This window comes from Caenorhabditis remanei, chromosome I, assembly GCF_010183535.1.
Source record: "Caenorhabditis remanei strain PX506 chromosome I, whole genome shotgun sequence".
Taxonomy (NCBI): domain Eukaryota; kingdom Metazoa; phylum Nematoda; class Chromadorea; order Rhabditida; family Rhabditidae; genus Caenorhabditis; species Caenorhabditis remanei.
Window position 1 is genome coordinate 10,798,726 of NC_071328.1, and position 21,875 is coordinate 10,820,600.

General features: G+C 36.2%; 6 protein-coding genes across 6 annotated transcripts in view; 2 read left to right on the forward strand and 4 right to left on the reverse strand.

Moving 5' to 3' along the window:
• Positions 1-227, reverse strand: part of GCK72_002336 (uncharacterized protein) — a gene marked incomplete at both ends in the record, with an annotated part of 1,693 nt that extends 1,466 nt beyond the window's left edge. Inside the window, one exon of the mRNA XM_053723377.1 lies at positions 185-227. Coding sequence (XP_053592022.1) covers positions 185-227 — 43 coding nt within the window. The remainder of the gene's footprint in view (positions 1-184) is intronic.
• A 9,214-nt stretch (positions 228-9,441) lies between these two features.
• On the reverse strand, positions 9,442-14,185 carry GCK72_002337 (uncharacterized protein; the record flags this gene model as incomplete). The annotated part of the gene is made up of 11 exons (XM_053723378.1): positions 9,442-9,645; positions 9,864-10,040; positions 10,089-10,449; positions 10,587-10,927; positions 10,977-11,543; positions 11,601-11,711; positions 11,763-11,868; positions 11,917-12,116; positions 12,494-12,736; positions 12,852-13,109; positions 14,051-14,185. 11 exons carry the CDS (start codon positions 14,183-14,185, stop codon positions 9,442-9,444), a joined length of 2,703 nt encoding a protein of 900 aa, XP_053592023.1.
• Positions 14,186-15,462: 1,277 nt separating this feature from the next.
• GCK72_002338 (uncharacterized protein) lies at positions 15,463-16,539 on the forward strand (the record flags this gene model as incomplete). The annotated part of the gene is made up of 5 exons (XM_003112088.2): positions 15,463-15,501; positions 15,550-15,667; positions 15,723-15,888; positions 15,998-16,126; positions 16,176-16,539. The coding sequence occupies 5 exons, from the start codon at positions 15,463-15,465 to the stop codon at positions 16,537-16,539; spliced, it is 816 nt and encodes a 271-aa protein (XP_003112136.2).
• A 317-nt stretch (positions 16,540-16,856) lies between these two features.
• On the reverse strand, positions 16,857-19,932 carry GCK72_002339 (uncharacterized protein; the record flags this gene model as incomplete). Its single annotated transcript, XM_053723379.1, has 12 exons — positions 16,857-17,161; positions 17,204-17,288; positions 17,334-17,457; positions 17,504-17,845; positions 17,894-18,133; positions 18,181-18,355; positions 18,401-18,658; positions 18,706-19,225; positions 19,278-19,487; positions 19,537-19,681; positions 19,726-19,835; positions 19,912-19,932. 12 exons carry the CDS (start codon positions 19,930-19,932, stop codon positions 16,857-16,859), a joined length of 2,535 nt encoding a protein of 844 aa, XP_053592024.1.
• A 114-nt stretch (positions 19,933-20,046) lies between these two features.
• On the reverse strand, positions 20,047-21,086 carry GCK72_002340 (uncharacterized protein; the record flags this gene model as incomplete). Its single annotated transcript, XM_053723380.1, has 2 exons — positions 20,047-20,620; positions 20,668-21,086. 2 exons carry the CDS (start codon positions 21,084-21,086, stop codon positions 20,047-20,049), a joined length of 993 nt encoding a protein of 330 aa, XP_053592025.1.
• Positions 21,087-21,441: 355 nt separating this feature from the next.
• On the forward strand, positions 21,442-21,874 carry GCK72_002341 (uncharacterized protein; the record flags this gene model as incomplete). The annotated part of the gene is made up of 2 exons (XM_053723381.1): positions 21,442-21,648; positions 21,698-21,874. 2 exons carry the CDS (start codon positions 21,442-21,444, stop codon positions 21,872-21,874), a joined length of 384 nt encoding a protein of 127 aa, XP_053592026.1.
• Between the last annotated feature and the right edge of the window lies 1 nt (position 21,875).

Genomic DNA, 21,875 nt, shown 5'->3' on the forward strand with positions numbered 1-21,875 from the left:
TCACTCATATTTGTCGCTTTCAATATTTCTTTCTCAATTTTCGTGTTGTTTTCCGGTTTTCAACCACTAGAGAAATCAAACACATTTTGATGACATTTGTCTTAAGATAATGATTGATTGCATTCTTTATTTATGGTATCAAAATCATAAATTATTGATGAAAAGAGAAGAAACGATTACATACCTGTTCGGCTGGGAGGATTTTGGCGCGTCGGGTTATCACTCATATAACCTGCAAATGAGAATTTTAGTTGCTTATGAGAAGAGAGTGGAAGCATTCGAAGTTTTAACAGATATATATATATATATATATATAGATAAAAAAAGCAAAAGGAAATAAATAATTCGAGCAGGAGGGTTCGCAGTTGAGAAAATGAATAAAATGGGAGGAAAAACTAGGAAAACGAAAGAAGAAAAGCTGTGTCAATACAGTGTCATTTTATGTTGCGGTCAGTGAAACGGATATTGTTATGGAACGACAAAAATTGATTTAAAGGTAGAAAATATTGGAAAAACAATATTGATTAGAACGGAAAAATTGGAGGTATTTTTGATTAATAATAAACGGCTGAGTAGGATTTCAATTTTCTAAAAGATTATTAACGGTGCTAAGCAATGCCAAGACAATAGAAGAAGCTTAAAGATGCAGGAAATAGTGTTTTCGAATGTTCGGGATTACGGTAGAAATGATTTTTCACAGAACCAAGCAAAAAGTAATGCGATTACACAATGCAAATGGAATATAACTGTTTTCAGAAAGAGATCACTCGAAGAAAAACGATAATTAATTCATCGAAAAATTTACAAGCGATAGTTCACAATCTAGAATGAGGTCAAACAAATTATACATTTTTGAGAATTTATTGTGGAAGGGTAATAGTAGAATTAGTAAGGGTTGGCTTAGATACCAAAAAAATTTGGATATCTGAAAAACAAGGAAAAACAATAAAATTGGACAGTATAATATTGATCAAAAGCTCAGAGAGAAAAAACAAGACGAACAAAGAAAGTTTAGTGAAGAAATGTACTTCAAGAAAAAACAGAACTTTAAAAAAATGAATGAGTAGTACGAGTTTTTAAAAAACAAAAGGAAGAAACAGTGAAAATTAGAAGTGAATGGTGTCAATTTCAAAAGTAATGAGTGATCTTGTCGGATGGAAACTTCTAGTAAAACGATCTTTCGTAAGATTCAATGAGAGCAATAAATAGAAATTTGGGAAATTAATTTGCAGAAATTATAAAGTTTGAAATAGAATTCTCAGAATGACGACGATATGAGAAACAGAAGAATATGAGGAAAAAAACCATTAAAAATTGGAAGCATAATACAAACTTCTAATAAGAAAGAAAAGTAGACGAATGTAACATTGAAAGAAAAAAACTACAGTATGATGCGTTTCTAATAAGCGAACAGATGGGGAATACATCTGAATCCATCAAAAAAGGAAAATGTGTGAAAGAAACGAATAAAACCAAAAAGAATGGGAAAGTGCATGCAATCCAGAGGGCAGTAAATAAACGGCTGCCAGTGATGAGGAGTGTTCCAGATGACAAAAAAAGAGTATTTAGAGAGGGAAAGAGGAAAAAGATCGGGATCCAATGAAGAGACGCAGATATAAAGAGATGACAGGAACAGAAGGTGGAAGGGCAACAAATGGGATTTGTGGTTGGTTGAGAAAAGAAGAAGTAAAATGAGAAAAGAAGAAGAAGAAGAGCAATATCAATTAGAGAGTGTATGAGATGAAGAGACGCAGAGAAAATACTGATTACAACAACTTTCGAGCTCTTTGTCTCTCTCTTTCGATGAGATGAAAGAAGATATTTATGAGATGGCACGGGCGGTCAATTGAATAAGTAAAAAAGGGAACGATTTAAGAATTCAGGAGAGAAGGAATGAAATTAATAGAGAGAAGAGATAGAGAAGAAGGTGATACTGATTATGAGTGATAATTGAAACGGGGTTAATCGCGATTCGAATTGATAAAAGAGTGATAATAAATGAGAGAAAATAAGATATATTGGTATACATTGATGACATGTACACATTCAATAATCACTGTGTTAATTTCAGTTATTATTTCGTTTCTTTTTGATCGAAACCGAATCGGAATGAATTTCGATGATGGGAAGTCAGAAACAAGTAAATTAAAGATTTGGTTGATTCAACTTTTAATAGGAACTGTAGAAAACATCTAGATATTTATATCTCCAGATGTTGAGTTATCATAATCAGTCAAATAGTGACTTCGTGACACACTGTAAAAGTTTTTGCTTTCAACTAAAAACTTCCAAAAAAACGTTCTTTTTCAAAGTTACTGTAGATAAGTGAAAAACCTTCAATGCCTAGATGAGGTACTGAACTTTCAAAAGTTTCGACAACTTATGAAATCTTGAACTTCAAATGAAACATTCCAAAGACACTAATCGTCTATTCTGTTTGAACATGTGACAGTAAATGACCATTTTCAGTGGAATTCCATCTGAACTGTTTTTGATCTCCTATTCTAAGAAATGCATCGTTTCTGTCAAAACCCTTGTTATTGAGTTGGTTTCTTCGTGTGTTTTTGATCGGTTAAATATCCTAGAGCTTAATAGAAAAGTTTTCCTGAAACTATTCCAACCAGACTGAAATTACCGTAATCCTAAAACTAATCTTCTTTCGTTTTTTTCAAATCAAACAGCGACTAAAATAACATGAATGAAAAAAAAACAAAATAGAACATAAAAATAAGTTTTCCGCCAGTTGATGAAGTGTTTCATCTCTATTTTAGAACAAAGGAATCACCCTGAAAAGTCAGGTAGTCGAGAGAGAAAACAGAGAAAAAACGGAGTGGTGATCGAAACGAAACGGCCTTCTCTTCCTTTTCTTCTTCTGTTTTCTCTTTTTTCTCTTCATTTTTTCGTTTTACCACTACTCGATCTACCAAGAAACATGTTGCAATTAGTCATCAAAAAACAATTGGAATGACTTGAAATGGTCAAAAAATATGTTGTTCGGAGAAGTATTTGACACGAGAAAAATGAGAAGAAAAGTAGAAAAGTGTCATCCGGAAGAAAGTTCTATCTTTTCTATTTTGTCATGTTTGTCATTGAGAGAATACACAACAATTGGATGAGGAGGTGGAGAGAGGATGAGAGAGATATGTCAGATATCACATAGGTTAGCTCAGAAGATAAAGAACGGATGATGAAACTGAGAGTAATTATGAAATTGAGAAGGGAAGGATACTTGGGTATACTGTATGAAATACAAAATGAAAGGTCTGTCAGGATACAATTGGAAGTAAAATAAATCTGAGTACTTTCTCAACCTATTTTCAAAGCAAAATTGAAGATACAGGATAAAAATGAATAATACATTTCAAAGAATAGTTTGAATAATCAGCAGTTGAATAAGCATATAAAATGAAAAAATGAAAAAAGAAAAACCAACAAATCAAAAATGAATTTCAAATTGGAACGATTCGAACGAAGGCGGTGGTTAATGAAACAAATTGAAAATGAAACGAATCGGAAAGTTTGCGAGAAATTTTACGGGAAATTCGGAGATATATTGTGGTACCTTTGAGAGACACAGACATATTGAAAAACCGTTCGTGGATGAAACAGAACAGGAACTGGTAGACATTGTCGAGGAAGAGGAAACGAGGAAAAGGGTGAGAACATTTTGAAAGAATTTGACAAAAAATAAATACCTGTGTCCTATTGAAAAGATATTGTGTGGATGAGTGAGGGAAGAGAGAGGGAGAGAGAATAGAAAACTACTGGTGCAAACTGATATCCGGGGAAGGGGCGAGAAGTGTAATAGGCTTGTGATGACGAATGGAAAAGAAAGAGGATAGAAGGGTGTTAGAAAAGAAAAAGAACACATTCAAAATCATCACAGAAATGATCATGATGTGGTTGAAATGGGAGAAGAGAGAAGGTTTTAAAGTTGAAACATCTTTTGTGTGACTTCTGAAATATGTGGGAGTGGGGAGGATGTAGTTTTGAATGAAGTTGATTATATCTAAAACCATTGCTTTTTATTCAAAGGCTGAGGGGCTCCCGTGAGCTCCATAAAATAAATTGGGCCATAAACACTTTTGACGCCGATGATTCCATTTCAAAATCGACGAAGTTACAATTTGATCCCAGTTCCACACCGTTTGGGCACTTAAAAAGTCTGCGCCCACACGAATATTGATCCTTTTTTTATTGTTGAAATCAGTCGGATACTTGGAATCGAAAGTGTCTATGGTCCTATTTGTAGAAATTGGGAGAGATGCGTTCTCAAATTGCCGATTCTCTCAGTGCAATGAATTTCACCATCACTAGTAATAGATCCAAAAAAAGTGTAAAAGAAAAGAGAAATAGACATCAAACGTTTTTGCAATCGAACCGGGTTGTTTCCCGTCTTGTTGCTCTCACAATTCTATTTATTTGCACCCTCCGTTTTTCTCCGTTTTTCCAACCTAATGCACTTTACCCCGCTCTCTCGTTTTTCTCTTCTTCTGCTACCACTGATTTTCAATGTATAAAACACTTTTTAGGAATAGAAGAAACCAAATATGAAATGAGCATTGCGACACTTTCATGTTTGACCTATTCGACTTCTGACATCCGGTTAGAGTTCATTCGGAGAGAATTCGAAGAAGACGAAAAAAGAAAAGAATTGATGGATAGAGGGGAGAAGAGAAAAGGAAATTGAGAAACTTGATTAGTCGAATCTATTCCCAATTTCAAAACGAATGGGCGCTTTTTTTTGGAAAAAAAAATCTAATGAAGTTCTAGGCGGAAATGAGGGAAACTCAAAAAAAAGAAGAGGAGCCAAATGGAAAATTGAAAAGAAAAGGGAGTGCTCCATTTGGGGTTGCAATAGATTGGAATTGGTTTTGCAGCATGTTTCAAAAAATGGGAAATTTGTAATCGGATAGGAACACAAGTGCTCCGGTTGAGGATGACGGAGAAAACTGCATCTCGAAAAAAATAACTTTGATGGATGTATTGAGAAAGGGACAACAAATGTACCAAAGTTTAAAAAGCAATATTATGGATGTGATAAGATGTTCAAATCGGTAAATTTTTGAGAGGCCCGAATCTCTTTCAAAGCTAACATTTTTCATAACGTTACTCTATAATTAGGTATCTTTTTGATAGAGTTCAGTGAAAATTGCAAACTAGATTGATAATAATGGAAACCGGAATCAGAAATAAATCAAACGAACACTTGCAAAATCAGCAAAGGCGTCCACTTGAATTTTGCACTGATCACCTGAGTAAACCTCTTCAGATACTTTCGAATACCTTAGAGACGCCGAGAAGAAGAAACAAATAAAAACAGAGAAAAGTGAAAACTTAATGTTGTCACCTTCTCTTTTCTCACTCTCATTCCTACTTGATTACTGTGGAAATGTGTTTTTGTTTATCCAATATCCTTCCGCTTTTTTATGATATTCGTGGGGGAGAGAAGAAGACAAAAAAAAGACAAATTGGGGGGAGTTAATTTGGTATAGGCATCTAGGGCGTGGTATAAAAAGTGTCAAATCGAATTCGAATTGAAACAAAACGAAATGATGGGGAAGAGTGAAAGAGAGAGAGAGAACCCGCGCATTTCTAAACATTCTTTAAAGAGATTTTGAGAAAAAAAGAAGATAAGAAACGCGTGTTGTTGCCATAGAAGGCGTCGAAAGCCTTGTTTAGATGATGATAGAATAGAAGAAAAGTAGAAGAAGAAGAAGGACAACAAACCGCCCGCACGCCGTCCGGCTAGTCCCGGCGAGAAGTTTGCAAGAACGGGCGGCCCATTATACAATGATTCGTTTCACGCTAGTATCTTCTCTACGATTCAATTTGGTTTTCGTCTCTATGTCTATGCTGCAAGGAACGAAAAAACAGCTGAATGCTGGATCAGTTGGAAATGAATAGGCATGACAGATTCCGAGATTATGTGGAACGGAAAATGGGAGGAACAGTATATACGAATGGAATAGGAAGATATCAGGTAGGTGGAATGCAATATGTGAGAAGGGCGGAGAAGTATAATTTGAGTTATTATCAAGATACTGAAAGAAGATAAGCCTAGAAAACATGAAAAAATATTTTTGTAGTTCACAACATTTGCACATAGAATTCCTAGAGAGATAAAGTAAGTCCCTCTCATCTCCTTTTTCATTTCAACGGGGTGCGACGGTCTAATGAAACCTTAAAGAAAAAAGTTTTGAACTACAAAAAAAGTGTTCATGATCCGTTCTGCAAGTCAGACAAAAATTGAAAACAATCTTTAATTCCGTGAACATTTTCAGAAAAACAAAAGTTTCGGACCTCAATTTCCAGAAATTGTATTATAATTATTTATAGAATCATATCTTCCAATTTACAAAAAAAAATGACAGCAAGATCTATTTTGCAAAAAAAAGGAAGAAAAACTTTAACGAGCTCCAAAAGTTTTTAAAACTCGACAACATAGAGTAATTCTGCAAATGTCAGTAGAGTGACCGAAAAACAATTTTCGAAATTTCGAACATTTTCGGTGCAAATGAATGTGAATAATTCTCTGAATTGCGTGACTCTCTTTTCTTTTTCCTTTTCTTTTTTGGGATTTCAAATATCTCAGATTCAATTATGCAACAAATATGCTATAAGCCACAAAAAAGAAGAGAAAGATATAAGTGAAATCACGAGAAAATTAATTTACCGATTAGATTTCTCAGTGAGAAAGAAAGTCAATATTTGAACGAAACAAATCGAGAAAGTTTGACAAAATTTGATCAATGAAAATGAAACAGTACAGCCCGTCTTATTACACATCTCTTTTTGTTTCACATTTTGTAGTGGTGATGAGCAAAAAATAAAGGAAACGAAGGGGAGAAAACTAATAAAATCTAATAACACGATTGTACGATTGTAGAAAAAAAAGAAGAAGAGGAGTAGAAAAGATATTGTAAAGAATCAAATAATCTATTGAGAAGAGGAAGAAGAATATAGATGAGTCAGAGCACCATGAGTTCCATAGAAAAGGGACTTTGCATTTTTAGACCTTCATTTTGGTAGTGGATTCTTGCATGATCTTCTTAACAAACCGACTTCGAAAAAAAAATCGAAAACACAGTTTCAACAGCATTCGAATCGCAAACTTGCGGGAGCACGATTCTAAATTATACTAGGGAATTCGAGCTGAAATTTCCAACTCTGGATCAGATACCATACAGTAACTCAGTTCCCGTTCTAAAGATAGACTTTTCAAATCAAGGAATATCATATCAAATACTTCTCAAGTCAACCAAAAAAGTTAACAGAATGTCAAGAATGCCAAGAATAAAAGAGAACAGAAAAAATTCATCGACTCTTCTCACACATATATTCCGTGAGAAAACCATAAACAGAATTTGTACACGCACAAAAAATGCAAGTTAATAATCGGAAATCACAGATTTCTTTTTTTTTTAATCTTGCAATATGAACATAAATGAGCTGAAACATAAGTTATGGGTATAGTTTCGTTGGCTAAAGTGGCATAAAAGAGAAAGGAATAACGAGATGATGGCAGCAGATTACATTATTGGGGCGTGAGGCATAAAACGGAAATAAGCCAAAAGATAAACCGATTTAGTCCCCCCGTCCAACTGCAGTAGCAGTTCTAGTAGCTGAATTCTCACCTGGGATAGCAGTAGTTTTTTAAGTGAAAGAGAGAATAAGATGAAAAGAGATTTAGAGAGATAGGAGAGATTCCATGCATTTCTGATTATCAAAATATGAAGAGAGAATGAGTTGGGGAATACCTTTTTGTGGAAAGAATTCAACATTTTTGGTTTGAGCAAAAATATTTTCAACTTCAAAAAAGACACAAAAAAGCTAATTTTTGAAACAGTGTGAGTTTTTATAATTGAGAAAAGCGAAACAAAACAGTTTCAAAATTGATTGGCGACTCATTTTCTGTAACAAAATGAAACAGAAGTTTTAACTCGTGTGGCATTGAAATGTTTGAGAAAAAGAATGTCAACATGATGATTTAAGTACACAAACTGACAGAGAAATGTTCGGAAGTGAAAGGAGAGAAGAGAAAAAGAAGAAGGAAAGGACACGGATAATTGATAAATGAATCTACAAATAACTCAAATACAATTCAAGACACACAGGGAAACTCTCGGAACAGAAAATGTGACATTTTTATGAGGTCAGGTGGTTTTTTCCTGCAAAAAAGAACTCAAAGAAGATAAGAGAATTGTCTTTTTTTCTTGTTCTGCCTGGTGGAAAAATATTTAGAACGGAGCAAAAATTGAAGGAAATTAGAAGGAGAAGGGGGAAGAAGGACATGTGTTTTTAGATGATGCCACAAGACACCACATGTCTCCTGAAATGACGTGGCACAGTGATTTGTTGGGTGCCGGAATGAGTGAAAAGATGAATGGATTGAAAAATAAATAAAGTCAACAAGAGGATAATTGAATGGAACATTCGTGTGAGCAGTTGGTTTACTTCTTGGAAGAAGTTATAAGTGTGAGAGAGTTCTAAGAGGAAAAATCGTGGGATCTTTTTCCATAGTTTTATTCGATTCTTAAGAAATGCTTTTTATCAGAAGAAGAGTTTCCGGCGGTTCGAAAATGAAAATTATTTTTTCTAGTGATAAGAAAAACTCTGTTCAAGTTGAGTTGCCTCGTTCTTGGCATTAGTTTTCTTCTGCGAATAAGAAGTTTTAATAGATTTTAAGAGCAGGAAAATGATAATTGGTCTATAAATAAATTTATCAAATGTCTGTTGATTTGAATAACTCTCTGGGATAGGTCCCGTACGAAAACTATGGTAACTAAGAAAAGGTAGTTCTAGACTTGTTCTATATATTTTACAAAAATTATGAATGTGGGACAATATTCCACAAGATCTTGAAGTTTTCTATTCGAACTGAAAGCTGCAAAATAACAAATTCACAACCAGTCCTTCGAAGACTAAGCCATATTTCCAAATTTTATTTTTTTAATCCTTGAAGAAACTCCATAAAAACTTCTCCTACTGTCATAAGAAATAAAAATTTTAACCCAAAATATCACTGTTTTAAACGAAAAATGAAAGTTTCGAATGCCATGAGGCAATAAAACACCGAAAATAAAATTGAATCAAACCACACAAAAACCATATGTTTCTTGTTTATCACCTGTTCACTTTCCATGTGATTCACATTTATATTCAGTGACTACTGATAACTACTGATAACTAACCGACCTCCGTTTCAGTCATTTTCAGCCGAAAAACCAGAAGAGAACAGTTCGAAAATAAAGAAACAAAAAACTTTATTTGAGCAAAAAAAAAAGAAAACAAGAAATAGTGTGGCGACATGAGAGTGAGAAAAGAAAAAGAAACACTGAATTTCTTATTCTCAAAACCGTAACGAGATCATCACAGAATGTTAAAAAATAAAATTAAAAAAGGAAGTGAGTAACGGGTGATACTAAAAAAGCTCTTCTTTTAAATATGAGATGATGAATCTTCTTCAGAAACTGATTCATCAAAAATACCATTCTCCAGAAGTGGACGAAGTGATCGGCGACGGGCGGGACGGAGTGATGGGCACCCAACGGAATCCGTATCAAAGAAATGACGATAAGTGAATTCGTAGAAGGCTGGATTGTGGAGACCACGCACGTTTGGTTTGTCAGTTCGGTCATTATCCTGGAAATAAAAATGAGCGTTGGTCACTGTTCTTTTGGTCAAATGGTTTCCACGAGAAGGATTATTCTTCCAGAAGAAATGGAAATCTGCTATGTTCACCCTGGTGTCTGTGGGTTGATAGATTAAAAGTGTGTTCAAAAAAAAAAAACTAAGCGTTTAGCAATATTTTGGCTATTCGCATTCGGAATTTTTTTCCCAAACCAAATCCAAAAACTCACTTGAAATGTTTCAAAGTTAGAAGTGTCTTCATCATGTGCAACTCTTGGAATATAAATATATTCAGCTCTCAACTTTCTCAGATTCTCCCAATCAATACCCTTAAACCATGGATGTTGTTTGACTTGAGCAGCTCCACCACGAGATCCTAATCGAGTTGAGACGTCACAAATTAGTTGCTGAAAATTCAAAAAAATTGAATTATCTCAAAATGAAATAAATGATACCTGAACCATCATGAGACACTCTTTCGAAAGATTTCCACAATAAGTGAGATCCAAATACTGCCTCCAATTCTTGATGCGATGTTGTGTTCCACCGGGAACATCATCATGAAATGGGACTCTTCCGAATACCATTTCGTACAAAATCACTCCAGTTGACCACCAATCACAACTCTGCGTGTGTCCTGTCTTTGCAATCACTTCGGGTGCCATATAATTTCCAGTTCCGACCAGAGAATGCGCAGTTTTTCGGCGTGTTTGTTGTCGGACATTCAGTAATTTGGCACTTCGATCGTTGGCTCCAACTTCTGGTGGAAGTGAAAATGAATCGACACGCTGATGTTCGTTTTCTGGTCCATAATATCTGGAAAACTCTCGTTCTAACGTAATGGAAAATTTGAAAACAATCGTTCAAGTTTTTCAGTTTTTCTATTTTTTCAATAATTTTTCGAGGTGCTTTGAAATTTGACATTTTCAGAAATATTTAAACTAAACCATTACCTCCTATCATGAGTCCATCTCAATCCAGTACATAATCCGAAATCGGTTAATTTGATATGTCCGTGTTGATCAATTAAAATATTATCCGGTTTCAGATCTCGATGAATAAACCCAACGGAATGAACATATTCGATTGCACATGTGAGTTCAGCTATGTAGAATCTCGCAAGTGGTTCTTCGAATATTCCTTTTTGAATCAACAGAGTCATCATATCTCCTCCAGGAACATATTCCATGATAAAATAGAGACAAGAATCATCTTGAAACGAGAAGAAAAGACGAACGATCCAAGGAGAATCCGCTTCGGCGAGAATATCTCTTTCTGCTTTCACGTGGGCAGCCTGAAAACATAATTCAAGTTTTATGAATCTTTTCTCAATTAAAAAATACCTGTTGTTTCATAATAACATCCGCCTTCTCCAAACTCTTCATTGCATAAACCTTTCCCGTATCCTTTTTCCGTACCAACGATACTTTTCCGAATGCTCCAACTCCAATATGAGAGATAACAGTGAAATGACTTTTACTCATTTTTTGTCTTCTTAATCTCGTATATCTCGACTCTTTTTGCTGTAAAATGCCCAACATTTTCTCTCTCATCATATCCGGAAGCTGTGCAGCAGCCATCTCTTTTTGTAACTGTCGCATTCGTTTCTCTCTTTCTCGATATTGTTGAAGAAGACGTTCGACGTGTTGTTCCATATAAAATCGAAGCATATTCGGTTTACATGGTTGAACTCTTCTTGTATTCTTCAAATATGGATCAAGAAGTGCACGATCTATTGGAGAACTGACACGTTTCGGTGGCGGTTCACTCGGTTGACTGTATTGAGGGGGCGGAGCTTGTGGGCGGGATTTGAAAGTGATATCAAGATTTGATGGTTTGAAAAGGATCGGACGGAAATCTTCATGATTTGCATCTGATGTTGATGGAATCAGACGAGGATCAGGTCGCAACTGGAACAAACATTTTTATTCGATTTTTCTGAAATTTTCAAGTGTTCAGAAACCAACCTCATCTTTATAATTCACAAAATTCTTCGATCGATCGATATCAGTTGTGTACCTCGGACCAATTATGAATGATTTACTTGGAAGAGGACTGTCTCCTACATTTACTTTTGTCTGAAATTTAAAGTTGGGTTTCGAATATTTGAAATGAATCGAATTGCTTACTGTATGCGGAGATGCAACATTGATACTAACAACACTGCTCGCTGTCTTTTTGTCCATTGACGTATGATACAACCGTTGGATGTTATCAGCTTTTCGTTCTTCGCTTCTGAAATTCATTTAATTTTTTCTTGCTTGAAAAGTGTTAAAATATTACATTGTCTCGATAGAAATCGTGGATTTCCCTGGTGGAGGTGGCGCCATATTCTTATTGTGTTGAAGGAGAATTTGACTCGTCTGAATCTTTGGAGCTGGTTGGGTTTTGATGTGCAGGTGAGTACGGTAGTTGTCAGCAGCTACTGGAGTCATGCGAGTATTCGTTGGGGATGCATCGTAGGCTGGTGGAGGCGGTCGGGACTGGAAACGTATTTTTAGTTTAGATTTTTTCTGGGCAGGTTCTTAAATACAAACAAAAAAGGCCTAGCAAATTGAGAAACGTGGGCGAAACCATCATTTCAGCAAGCCTCGGCTATTTCTTCCAAAAAAATGCATGTAACACATTTGTTCTAACCTCAATGATATCAGAAAAATATCATATTTTTAAAAACATTTTCTAATTTTTTTTGTTTAAAAAAATTATCGAAGCTATTGGTTCTCATTTTCTTATTAGATTGGTACTGCTTTTAAAATCACGCTTCATTCAGACTATGAAAAATCAAAAGACACAGAGATAAAAACTTTTTTAGAGAACTCGGCACACCCAGTTTTTTAATAGTTTTTTATTGAAAACTCACATATCCAGGGGAGTATTGAGGTGCATTGTTATTCATATGATACGCAGGAGTCGGCATTTCATATCGATATCCAGATGGATATATTCGAATTGATTCTTCTACTGTTGGTTGTGTTGAGTTGGTTGGAATATTTCCATTTCGAATCATTTCTTTCCCTGTTCGATATATCATTTCATTGCCTGTTTCCATCATTAAATGACGTTGTGGCATTGGTGCTATCCTCATTTTTGGACCTCCTTCTGTCTGAAAATTGACAAGTTTTTTTTCCTATTCTTCCTTTCTCTTTCTCTTCTCGTTCCCATGTCATATGAATATTTTTTATTGGAAGAAAGTGGAAAAAATTGAAAAAATGACTCACTCGAAAAGAATTCGAATGTGATACAACACCGCTCGAGACTGTCGTCGTCGTCGTCGCAGCAGTTGAAGAAGATGAATTCATTACTTCCGTGTTGTCGTTGGTGATGTCAGAATGGCTGACAGAAGATGATGAAGGTGTCGTTTGAGAACCATGTAGCACGTGATTCGAAGACGTTGGTGGTCCTGATTCATGTTCGTATGCTTTCAGAGATGCCCGAATCTCGTCTAGTTTCGCTCGATGACGACCAACTCGGATGTCCTGAAATCATTTTGGTTTTTGAGCATGATAAGGGAAATACTTCGAAGAACAGCTACTACAAAAGGAGCTCAGGTGCTCCAAAAAACCTGCTGAAATATTTTCTCCGCAGGACACGCATCAACTGAATAGAGTTTTAAATTCCATTCCAATTTTCTTTTCATGAGTTTGTTTGTACTTTTTAAGGTGTTAACCAAGTAAGTTTCAAATGGAGAACTCGTAAAAAGAATGATTCATTGATTTCAAAAGACTAAAACAACTTCCAAATGGAATTTATCTTTCTGTCTGGTGATTTCACTATTTGATGAACATCTCTTATCGAAATGCCATTTCGCATTTGCAAACTTTCACTTTCTGATTAAAAAAAGGCTCCGAATTGTCTCGGAACGCCAACGCTTAAATTGAATAAAAAGAATGGAATGAAGGTGTTGAACTCGAAGGAAAAAAAGATTATGTGAATGGATCAAAACGAAACTGAGTTTTCGAAAGGACTTGAGAAAGTGAAAATCTGAAATTGTCAAAACTCTGATGTGTCATAAATCTTTGTCTAAAGTTAACTTGTACCGAGTATTGCAAACTTTTTTGGTTTAAAATATTTAGTTGAGTAGACAGCGAAAAGCGATTTTGAGCAGCTACTCAAAAGAAAATAACTAATTTTAAATAATTGGAAGTGCTATCAATAAACTGATACTGATAAAAGTTGGATTTGAAAACTTTTTTAATTTTCAGGTCTTCTGCTTGTCATTCATTTAGGTTTCATCGGAAACGTTTTTGCTAAATTTCGTAAGAAAATTTCAGAATCCTCTAATCTTCGACTACTTATCAATCATTCTACCAATAAAATGTTTTTCTTCATTTAACATTCCTTTCAAATCAATAATCACCTCCGATCCAATCACTTTTTCTCTCCTTCTCTCTCTTTTTTCTTTCTCATCTAAACCTACCGAACTGTGATGTACATCAGCCGCCGAGTTGGGCACAAATGAGGGAGCCGGAGCAATTCCACGTTGTCTGATATCATTACCAGTGGCAGATGCACCGTTTGGAGTAGTAGCAGTAGTAGCGACAACAGGTCGCATTCCAGGGGAATACAATGCAAAAGGAGGCCGAACACTGACAAACACAGGCGATGGACGGAGACGATGGGAATGAAGGAGAAGAGACAAGAAGAGAATAGGAAAAAGATGAGAGGTGGTGATACACGAGTGTCGTCTTGTGTGTGTGTAGTCTCTTTCTCTCTTTTCTGTAGAGAATTTTCTCTGCAGAAGTCTCTCTTGTCTTTCTCTCTCTGCATTCCTCTCTTCTTTCATTTCTTTTTCTTACTCTCTCCATTTCTTATACTATTTCAATCATCGTTTAGTTTCCAACACATTTCGGACGTTCTGAGTCTCCGAGACTCTAAATTCCATCTTTTTCGCCCCGTATCATCAACGGCCATCATCATCATCATCGCCGTTGAAAACGACATCCTTTGGCCCGGTATCCTGTCATGTCATCCAGCAGAAAACCTCTCATACGGTAAGCTATTCTTAATTTCCGAAGAAACTTTTAAGGTTTCTAGAGATTATTTAATCTTCAATATAAACAAAAGCGTATTTTTCTAACTTTAAAAATAATTCCACCGGAAATTTATATTGGTCAAAAATCTAGATTTCAAGATAAGACTGGTCTATAAAATATGTGGATTTTCGGTGGCTTGCTTAGTGGATATTCTCACTTTTTATTTTCTCAGAAATATTGAAACACTCAAATTTAAAAAGAAACTGTCATAGATATCAAAACCGAGAAATCTCGTATCATTTCAGATCTTAGTTATTGAAAATATTTAGAACTAAATCATTTCGTACAAGCTCGAATTTTGTAAAATAGTATGAAATCATTCCTCAAATCAAACAAAGTGGAACAGAAAAAATAATTTCTTCTTCAGATCAAAATTTTTGAAATTTTATTTTCTGAAAAGTTGTTTCAGAGTCAAATTCAGATTAACAAAGAAGACTTTTAAAGAAGTATAGTTTGAATTTTGATTCCAAAATATCCCATCTGTCCCCAAACATATTCACAAATCCCTCATAGACTATAATCCTCTGAAAATCTTTTTTTCCTCTTTCCCAAAGCATACATCTCTATCAAAAATCAATTCTGTTCTTTCGATTTTTATACATTTTTTGCCACGTGTCCTCTTCCCATTCGTTTGCATAAAAACCGAAAACCAAATGTGGATGTTCTCTTTTTCCGTGGCTTCGTGGCTTCTCTCCCCTTCCGCAAACATTGGAAAACGATATTTTGCAAGAGACTAAACAATCCTTTGATTCATGTTTTTTGCAGAAGCAGTTCACATTCGGATCGACCGGCAACAATGAGGAATTGGCCACTTTTTGTTTTTCTTATGTGTCTGGTAATTGCTTTGAAACTTTGAATTTTAGGTTTCAACAGCCAATTTTAGGTTCTATTCTTCTATGCATTCTACATTTATCAAGCACAAGGAGCTGTTCTTTCTCAAACAAATGAAGAAGTTCGACAACTGTCTGCCCAATTAAGTTTAACTAAAGGAAAACTTGTTGGTGAGGAACAAAAAAGATAAGAATCTAGATGCAATTAACAATTGTTTTTTTTCAGGAAGTATGGCAGATTTGGAGACAAGTAACAGTGAAAAGAAAACAATATCCACTCAGTTGGAGGATATTACGAAGAAGAATGATGAGTGTATGGTTTCGTTGAGAAATACGAAATTAAGAGTAGACACTCTTGAAAAAGATGGAAAGTCGAATACTGATAACTACGCGTGAGTATGATTTTTTTCTGAAAAATTTTTCTGATGTAAAAGTAAATGCCCAGGTTTTACCGGGTTTTTATTCATAACTTTCACACAAAGTCCATAAGATTTTTTTCAGAAAAATGCAGGAAGAACTGACAGCATTGAAGTCGAAGGCTGAAGAGCTTCAGAGAAATAACACTGCTTTGAGTTCCCTCGTCTCCACTCAAACCCAACTGATCACTCAACTTAATCAGACCATCGGAATGTAAGTGATATTTTCTCATATTTCTGAAACTCAATTTCTCTCAATTTAGCATTAAATTCGAGAAGGAGGAACTGAAGAACTCAATGAGCCTCAACAACCTCACACCAAAAAATGAGAAACTTGCTCCAGAAGTTGAGAGTCAAAGTCAAAACGAGCCTAATCCAGTGAAAGATGGGAAGGAGAAAGAAGTTTCTGTTTCAACACCAACGACTACAGCTGCTCAAAAAGTAGAAGGACTTGAAGAAGCAGATGGGAAAGAAGTTGATGATCACAACAAAGAGCCATCAACAGTTGCAGCTTCTTCTACTCAGTCTCCTGTTGGGAAATTGGAAGAGAATAATCCAGAAAACGAAGAGCCAGAGCCAGTTGTAGCTGAACCTGATGTTGCCGAACCAGAAGAGAAAGAGACATAACTTTGACTCTGCGTTTCTCAATTTTAAAACGTTCATTCCATTGATTTCTGTTCTCAAATATCGGTTATTTGTTATCAGTTTATCATTCGAACATGTCCTCATTTCAATCAATTTAGATATTTTTCGCGGGTTTTTATTTTGGATAATAGTTTTATTTTTCTTTCGCTTCTTTATCTAATTGGGTTTCTTGTGGATTGTACAAAACATGAACTCAATAAACTGTTATTTTTATTTTGAGTTGATCTTAAATGCATCGATAAGTAAACTAGTTGTTTGGCTGAAATGAACACTGATATAAAAAAAGAAAAAGAAAGAAACTAGGCTAATCTAGACATGAAATCTACTGCTAACTGCCTGACTGCAAGATCTGGAGATGAAAGAACTATTTGAGTTACTGCTGGAAGAAAATCTGGAAGATGCTCACGGAGCAAATTATCAGCCACATATCGAAGAGGAATGAGACAGATATCTCGATAGGCTGCTAGACGAATTTCATCAAAGTCTTCTTTTTTCTGATCATTACTTCTGATTGAAATCGGATCGATATCTTCAATAGCATGTTGGAATGGATTCTTACGGTCCGGAATGAACGGCTTCAGTCGCTCCCGATGTTTGTCATATTCTGAAATTCAAAGTTTTCTTTCAGCCAGTTTTCAAAACAAACCACTCAAAGCACCATCCACAAACTCTTGAGAAACAAGTCGATACGCGTTTTCTTCTCCATTTTCCACAGGAACGAGATGATATTGCTGAAACCCAATTACCATTTCTAGTTTTCATACTGTAAATCTTACCGTTATCGCATGTTCTCTGGAAACAATAGCACTCCTTCTCGTGCTCACTTCAAATTCGACACTCTTCAAATCAACACTTCTTGACTTGACTGATTTTGCTGTCTCTTCCAGAAGTTCTTGTTTTCTGAAAATGAAACATAAAACATCGAAACTGAATACAGTTTTCTCACTTCGTTTTCTCGAATCTTCGCAACAAACTCATTGTCTTGATCAAGTTGGAGCTGACGAGTACTTTCAGAAGGTTCGCATGAGAGGAGCCTAGCATTCTGGAGAGTAAACTTCCGACTGCTGGTCGATTATCGAAGTCAAGGCTTGTCTCACAAGACTCATTCAGAATATTATAAAGAATTGGATATATGGAATCATCTAATTGAGGATCAATTGGAGTTGCTGTCCCAATTAAAGATGCTTTCAGTTTTGGATTCGAATCTTCTGACAGAAGAAGAGAAGCAATGAGTTGGAGAAGGAGGCAGTGGGTGAAGAGAGTTGAGACGATAGAGTGGACTTCTAGTCTGAAAATAATTAGCTTTATTTGAATTCAACTCTAAATCTGAGACTACCGATGAGTATCTGCTCCATGAGAGAGCATAATTAACGCAACTCCAGAACTCAAATCCTCTTCTTCTTCCTTTTGTTTCACATGTTTTTCAGATGAAAACACTTGAATCGCCGCCAGCAATTGGCGGAAAGACAATTTCTCTGGATTGAAAGATGTCACATCCCCAATGTCTCCATTCTCATCTGTAGAACTACGCACGAAAAATGAGTTGAGAAGTCGAATGTGACGGAGACTTTGGGATCTGGAAGAAAGGAAAAAAGTCAATAAAAACCTTAAGGAAAAAATTACGATGCAGTGGCAAGAAAATGACTGAAAATATTCCATTGTTGTGTGGAAAAACCAGCAGAGTTATTGGCAATTAGAGTGAAATATGCGGGAGCAACAGCACATGTTTTGTCGAAAAGAACACATTCAACTATCAAAGAACATATGTCACGGAGCAAACGATCTCGCCATGAAGACACTGAAATAGAACAAATAATGAGGTTTGGCAAAGGAGCTCACTCACTTTTATCCAATTCGAGCATGTCAATGACAGTTTGAGTACATGCTCCAATAACTTGTTTCAATATTTTCACTTCTTCAACATCAGGTCTTCGAATCCATTTTTGGACATATGGAAGTATCACAGCAGACATACAAACACCTCCACTATCTGCTCCCAACGGCTTATTTGATATATCGACTAGAAGGCGTCCAATCATATCAAGAAGGTTCTTCTGTGTAGTTGACGAGGATGTGAGAAGTGTTCCACAAATTTGATCCACTGAAATATGAGTTTAGATTTGTATTTTGTTGGAATAGTGCACTCACTAAACGTGAGAAATAATTCGACTGCTGCTATTTCATACGTCTGTTTATCATCCCATGGCAATGGACCATGAGGGACTGCAACCGGATCTTGATCCAGTTCAACCGTATCCAGACACTTCGACCTTAGATCTGATCGATGCAACAAGTGATAATTTGGAATGTGTGGAGTACTGTAGAGATATAAAATCAGCGAGTAAATATTGGGGAAAAGTCGAAGTGCTGCTGACGAAATTTCCGACGAGTCATCAGAATTCTGGAGTAAATTCACAACGCACGGAACACATTCAAGGATACTCGAAGACAAAATTGAAGGGCTATCAATTCGAAGATACGAGGATATCACATCGATCGCACACCAATGAACTTTCTCATCTCGGGCTGCGCCGACTGCTTTTAGAGATCCAAAAAGTGGTTTCCATCCAGAACCTATTTTGTCAGCTTGAGATAAAACTAATTGACTCAAGGCACAGAGAAGCTGTTCTTTTGTCTCTTCTGAACAGTTTTCAGAACAAGATGCTGTCTGAAAATAAGATATAATTGTTTTGTTATTTGTCCCTAAACAAGAACAAAACCTGAAAGGGCACAATAAGTGTTTGATTGAAAGACATTCCAGGTGATTCAGTTATCAAAAGTCTTGTGACAACTTCCGCAAGAGCTGAAGCAGCGATACGAGACTCTTGATCACATTGACAGACTTTCACGAAATGAGATGAAACCAATGGATATATGAACATCTGATGAATCAGGGGACGATGTGATAGTGTCGATATTATGTCAGAAATCTGGAAATTTAGAAAGAATCGAACTCATTCTTCCCGTCAAATAACTTACTCTTGTTAGCAAGGAAACCGGTGCAGTCAGATGGATATGCTTTTGAGCTGAATAGAAAACACGATTTTCCGATGATGAAACAATTGCCACGCAGAGATCGTGAAGAGCTGGGAGACACAGTTCTCGACATACTTGCGAGTAGAATCTGGAATTTTCGGAATTGGTTTGAATAGAACTTCTGATTGTTACCTATCCACTTTTGCAATCAGAACACAAATAGCTCGGTTGAGAGAATGAACAGAGAGAGTTGGTTCATCACCGAGAGCATTTTCAATTGAACTGTCGGCTGCTGTTGTTTTCTGAAAGTTTATTTTATTGGTAAACTGGAGCTAAGTTTTTTCAACAGGCAGCACTATAAATTGTTCTGAAACCTACAGAGCTCAATATATTTCTCATGGTACGTTAAATTAATTTTCTGGAAATTGTGATTCTTTGCCCAGAAATATTATATTCTGAAGAAAACAACAAACTAATAAAAATTCATTCAATAAAAAGCAAGGGGTTAGTATATTAGTTAGGAATAGCGAGTTCATCAGTTGGAGCTTCTGTACTCGTGACGTTGAGTGTAGCAGAGGGAGAGCCAGTCGTCGAGAGCTCATTCAAATCTTTAGTAGTCTCGGAATCAGACGAGACTGGTGTGGTCTTTGCAGATGAAGGAGTGGAAACTTCAACGGCGACGTTGCTCTGTGTAGTGTCGTCTTCGATTGGCAAAGCATCTTCAAGTGTCGGTTCCGTCGAAGCAGTCAGATCAGTTGTAGTAGTGGAAGTGGAGAGATTAGATGATGACGATGATGATGATGTATCGACTGGATGGACACCAAGTGAAGTTTTTGATTGAGTATCTACGGAAATAGTTGTTGTCTCAATCGATTCAGTAGATGTTCCATCAGAAGAAATTGTTGTTGCTTCATCTTCAGAGCTTTCAGCAGTCTTCATTACCAAAGGAGTTGTGGATTCTACCAGAGGAAGTATGGTTGAAGTATTCAGTGGTATGATCTTGTTTGGAATGATGACTGACACTGTGGTTGTTGTTTCGAAAGACATTGAAGTAGAAGTTTCGTTGGTTCCGTTCAGTGCTTCACTTCTGAAAACATGAAGAATTTTACAACATTCACTGAAGACGACACCTACATTGGAACCTCCCCATCCATATTCATAATCAAGAAAGCGCCGAGACCAAGAAGAGAGATAACAGCAAGAAAGATGGTAACAGCTGCAAAGATACACCAACAAGTTCCACATTTCGCTGGTTTCTTCTCTTCTTTCTCCTTTTTTGTTTCCTTTTTCGATTCTTCATCACTTTCTGACGATCGACTCGTCTTTGTTGTAGCTACAGATGGTTCCGATCTCTTTGGATTCAAGCCATCGGAGAAGCTCAAATTGTTGTTTCCACGTGGACGATTCGATTCCAAATCAACGTCATCGTTCGCCTTCAATGCTGGAGTGTGTGGAAGGCCAGTGATGAGTTCAGGTGGAGCGTCAGTTGGTGGACGTGGAGCTATTGGTGGTGGCATTTGACTGTCTCCGAGGTATTCGTAGTCGTTGCTCATGCTGAAGACCCCACTGTTCGTTGGGTTATTCTAGAAACTGTACCTTTGTTAGGGGTTTGTTAGTAGTCAAGGGCAAGTAGATTTCGTACTGACAGCCAGTGAAGGAAAGTTAAAGAGAAACAGAAAAACTCGGGCGGTTCGAATAAAAAACCAAGAGAGTTCACATGAAAAATGATAGAATCAACACGTAAAAACAAATTGAAATTGGAAAGAAAAACAGAAAAAGAAAAATAAATAGTGTTGTTTCCATGTGTCCGTTTCTCTTTTTCTTTTTTCATCAGTTCGATCACTTCAATTCATTTCTCATCTTTTCCCCGCAATTCATCGTAATAATTCATTTTCAAAATCATACAAAATGTCTGAACGGAAATCGCCGGATTCTTCTTCCAAAACTTCATCCGCAAGTTCAGAAGACCCACGGATGAAACCACGTCATCTGGAGACAAGAATATTGTATAGTGATCATGATTCTGCGTGGCAGAAGAAGTTATTGTCGCTGGCGAGAGAGGCTGTTCAAGCAATGATTGATAAAGGAGTGGAGACGGAACAGTCGTTTTTTCAGGTTTTCCAAAAATATATTTCGTTTCCATAAGTTTTTAAATTGATTTCAGGAAGTGGCAGCTCTATTGAAAGAGGCATTAGCAGCATCTTCAGAAGTAGAGAAAACTAAAAAATGGCATTTCGTTGTGGGAAATGATTTCAACGTTCAAGCAGAAGCTGTCAAGGATTCCATCTCATTTTTCGCAATTGGAGATGTCAAATTTCTAGTTTATCGAACCCAAAATTGAT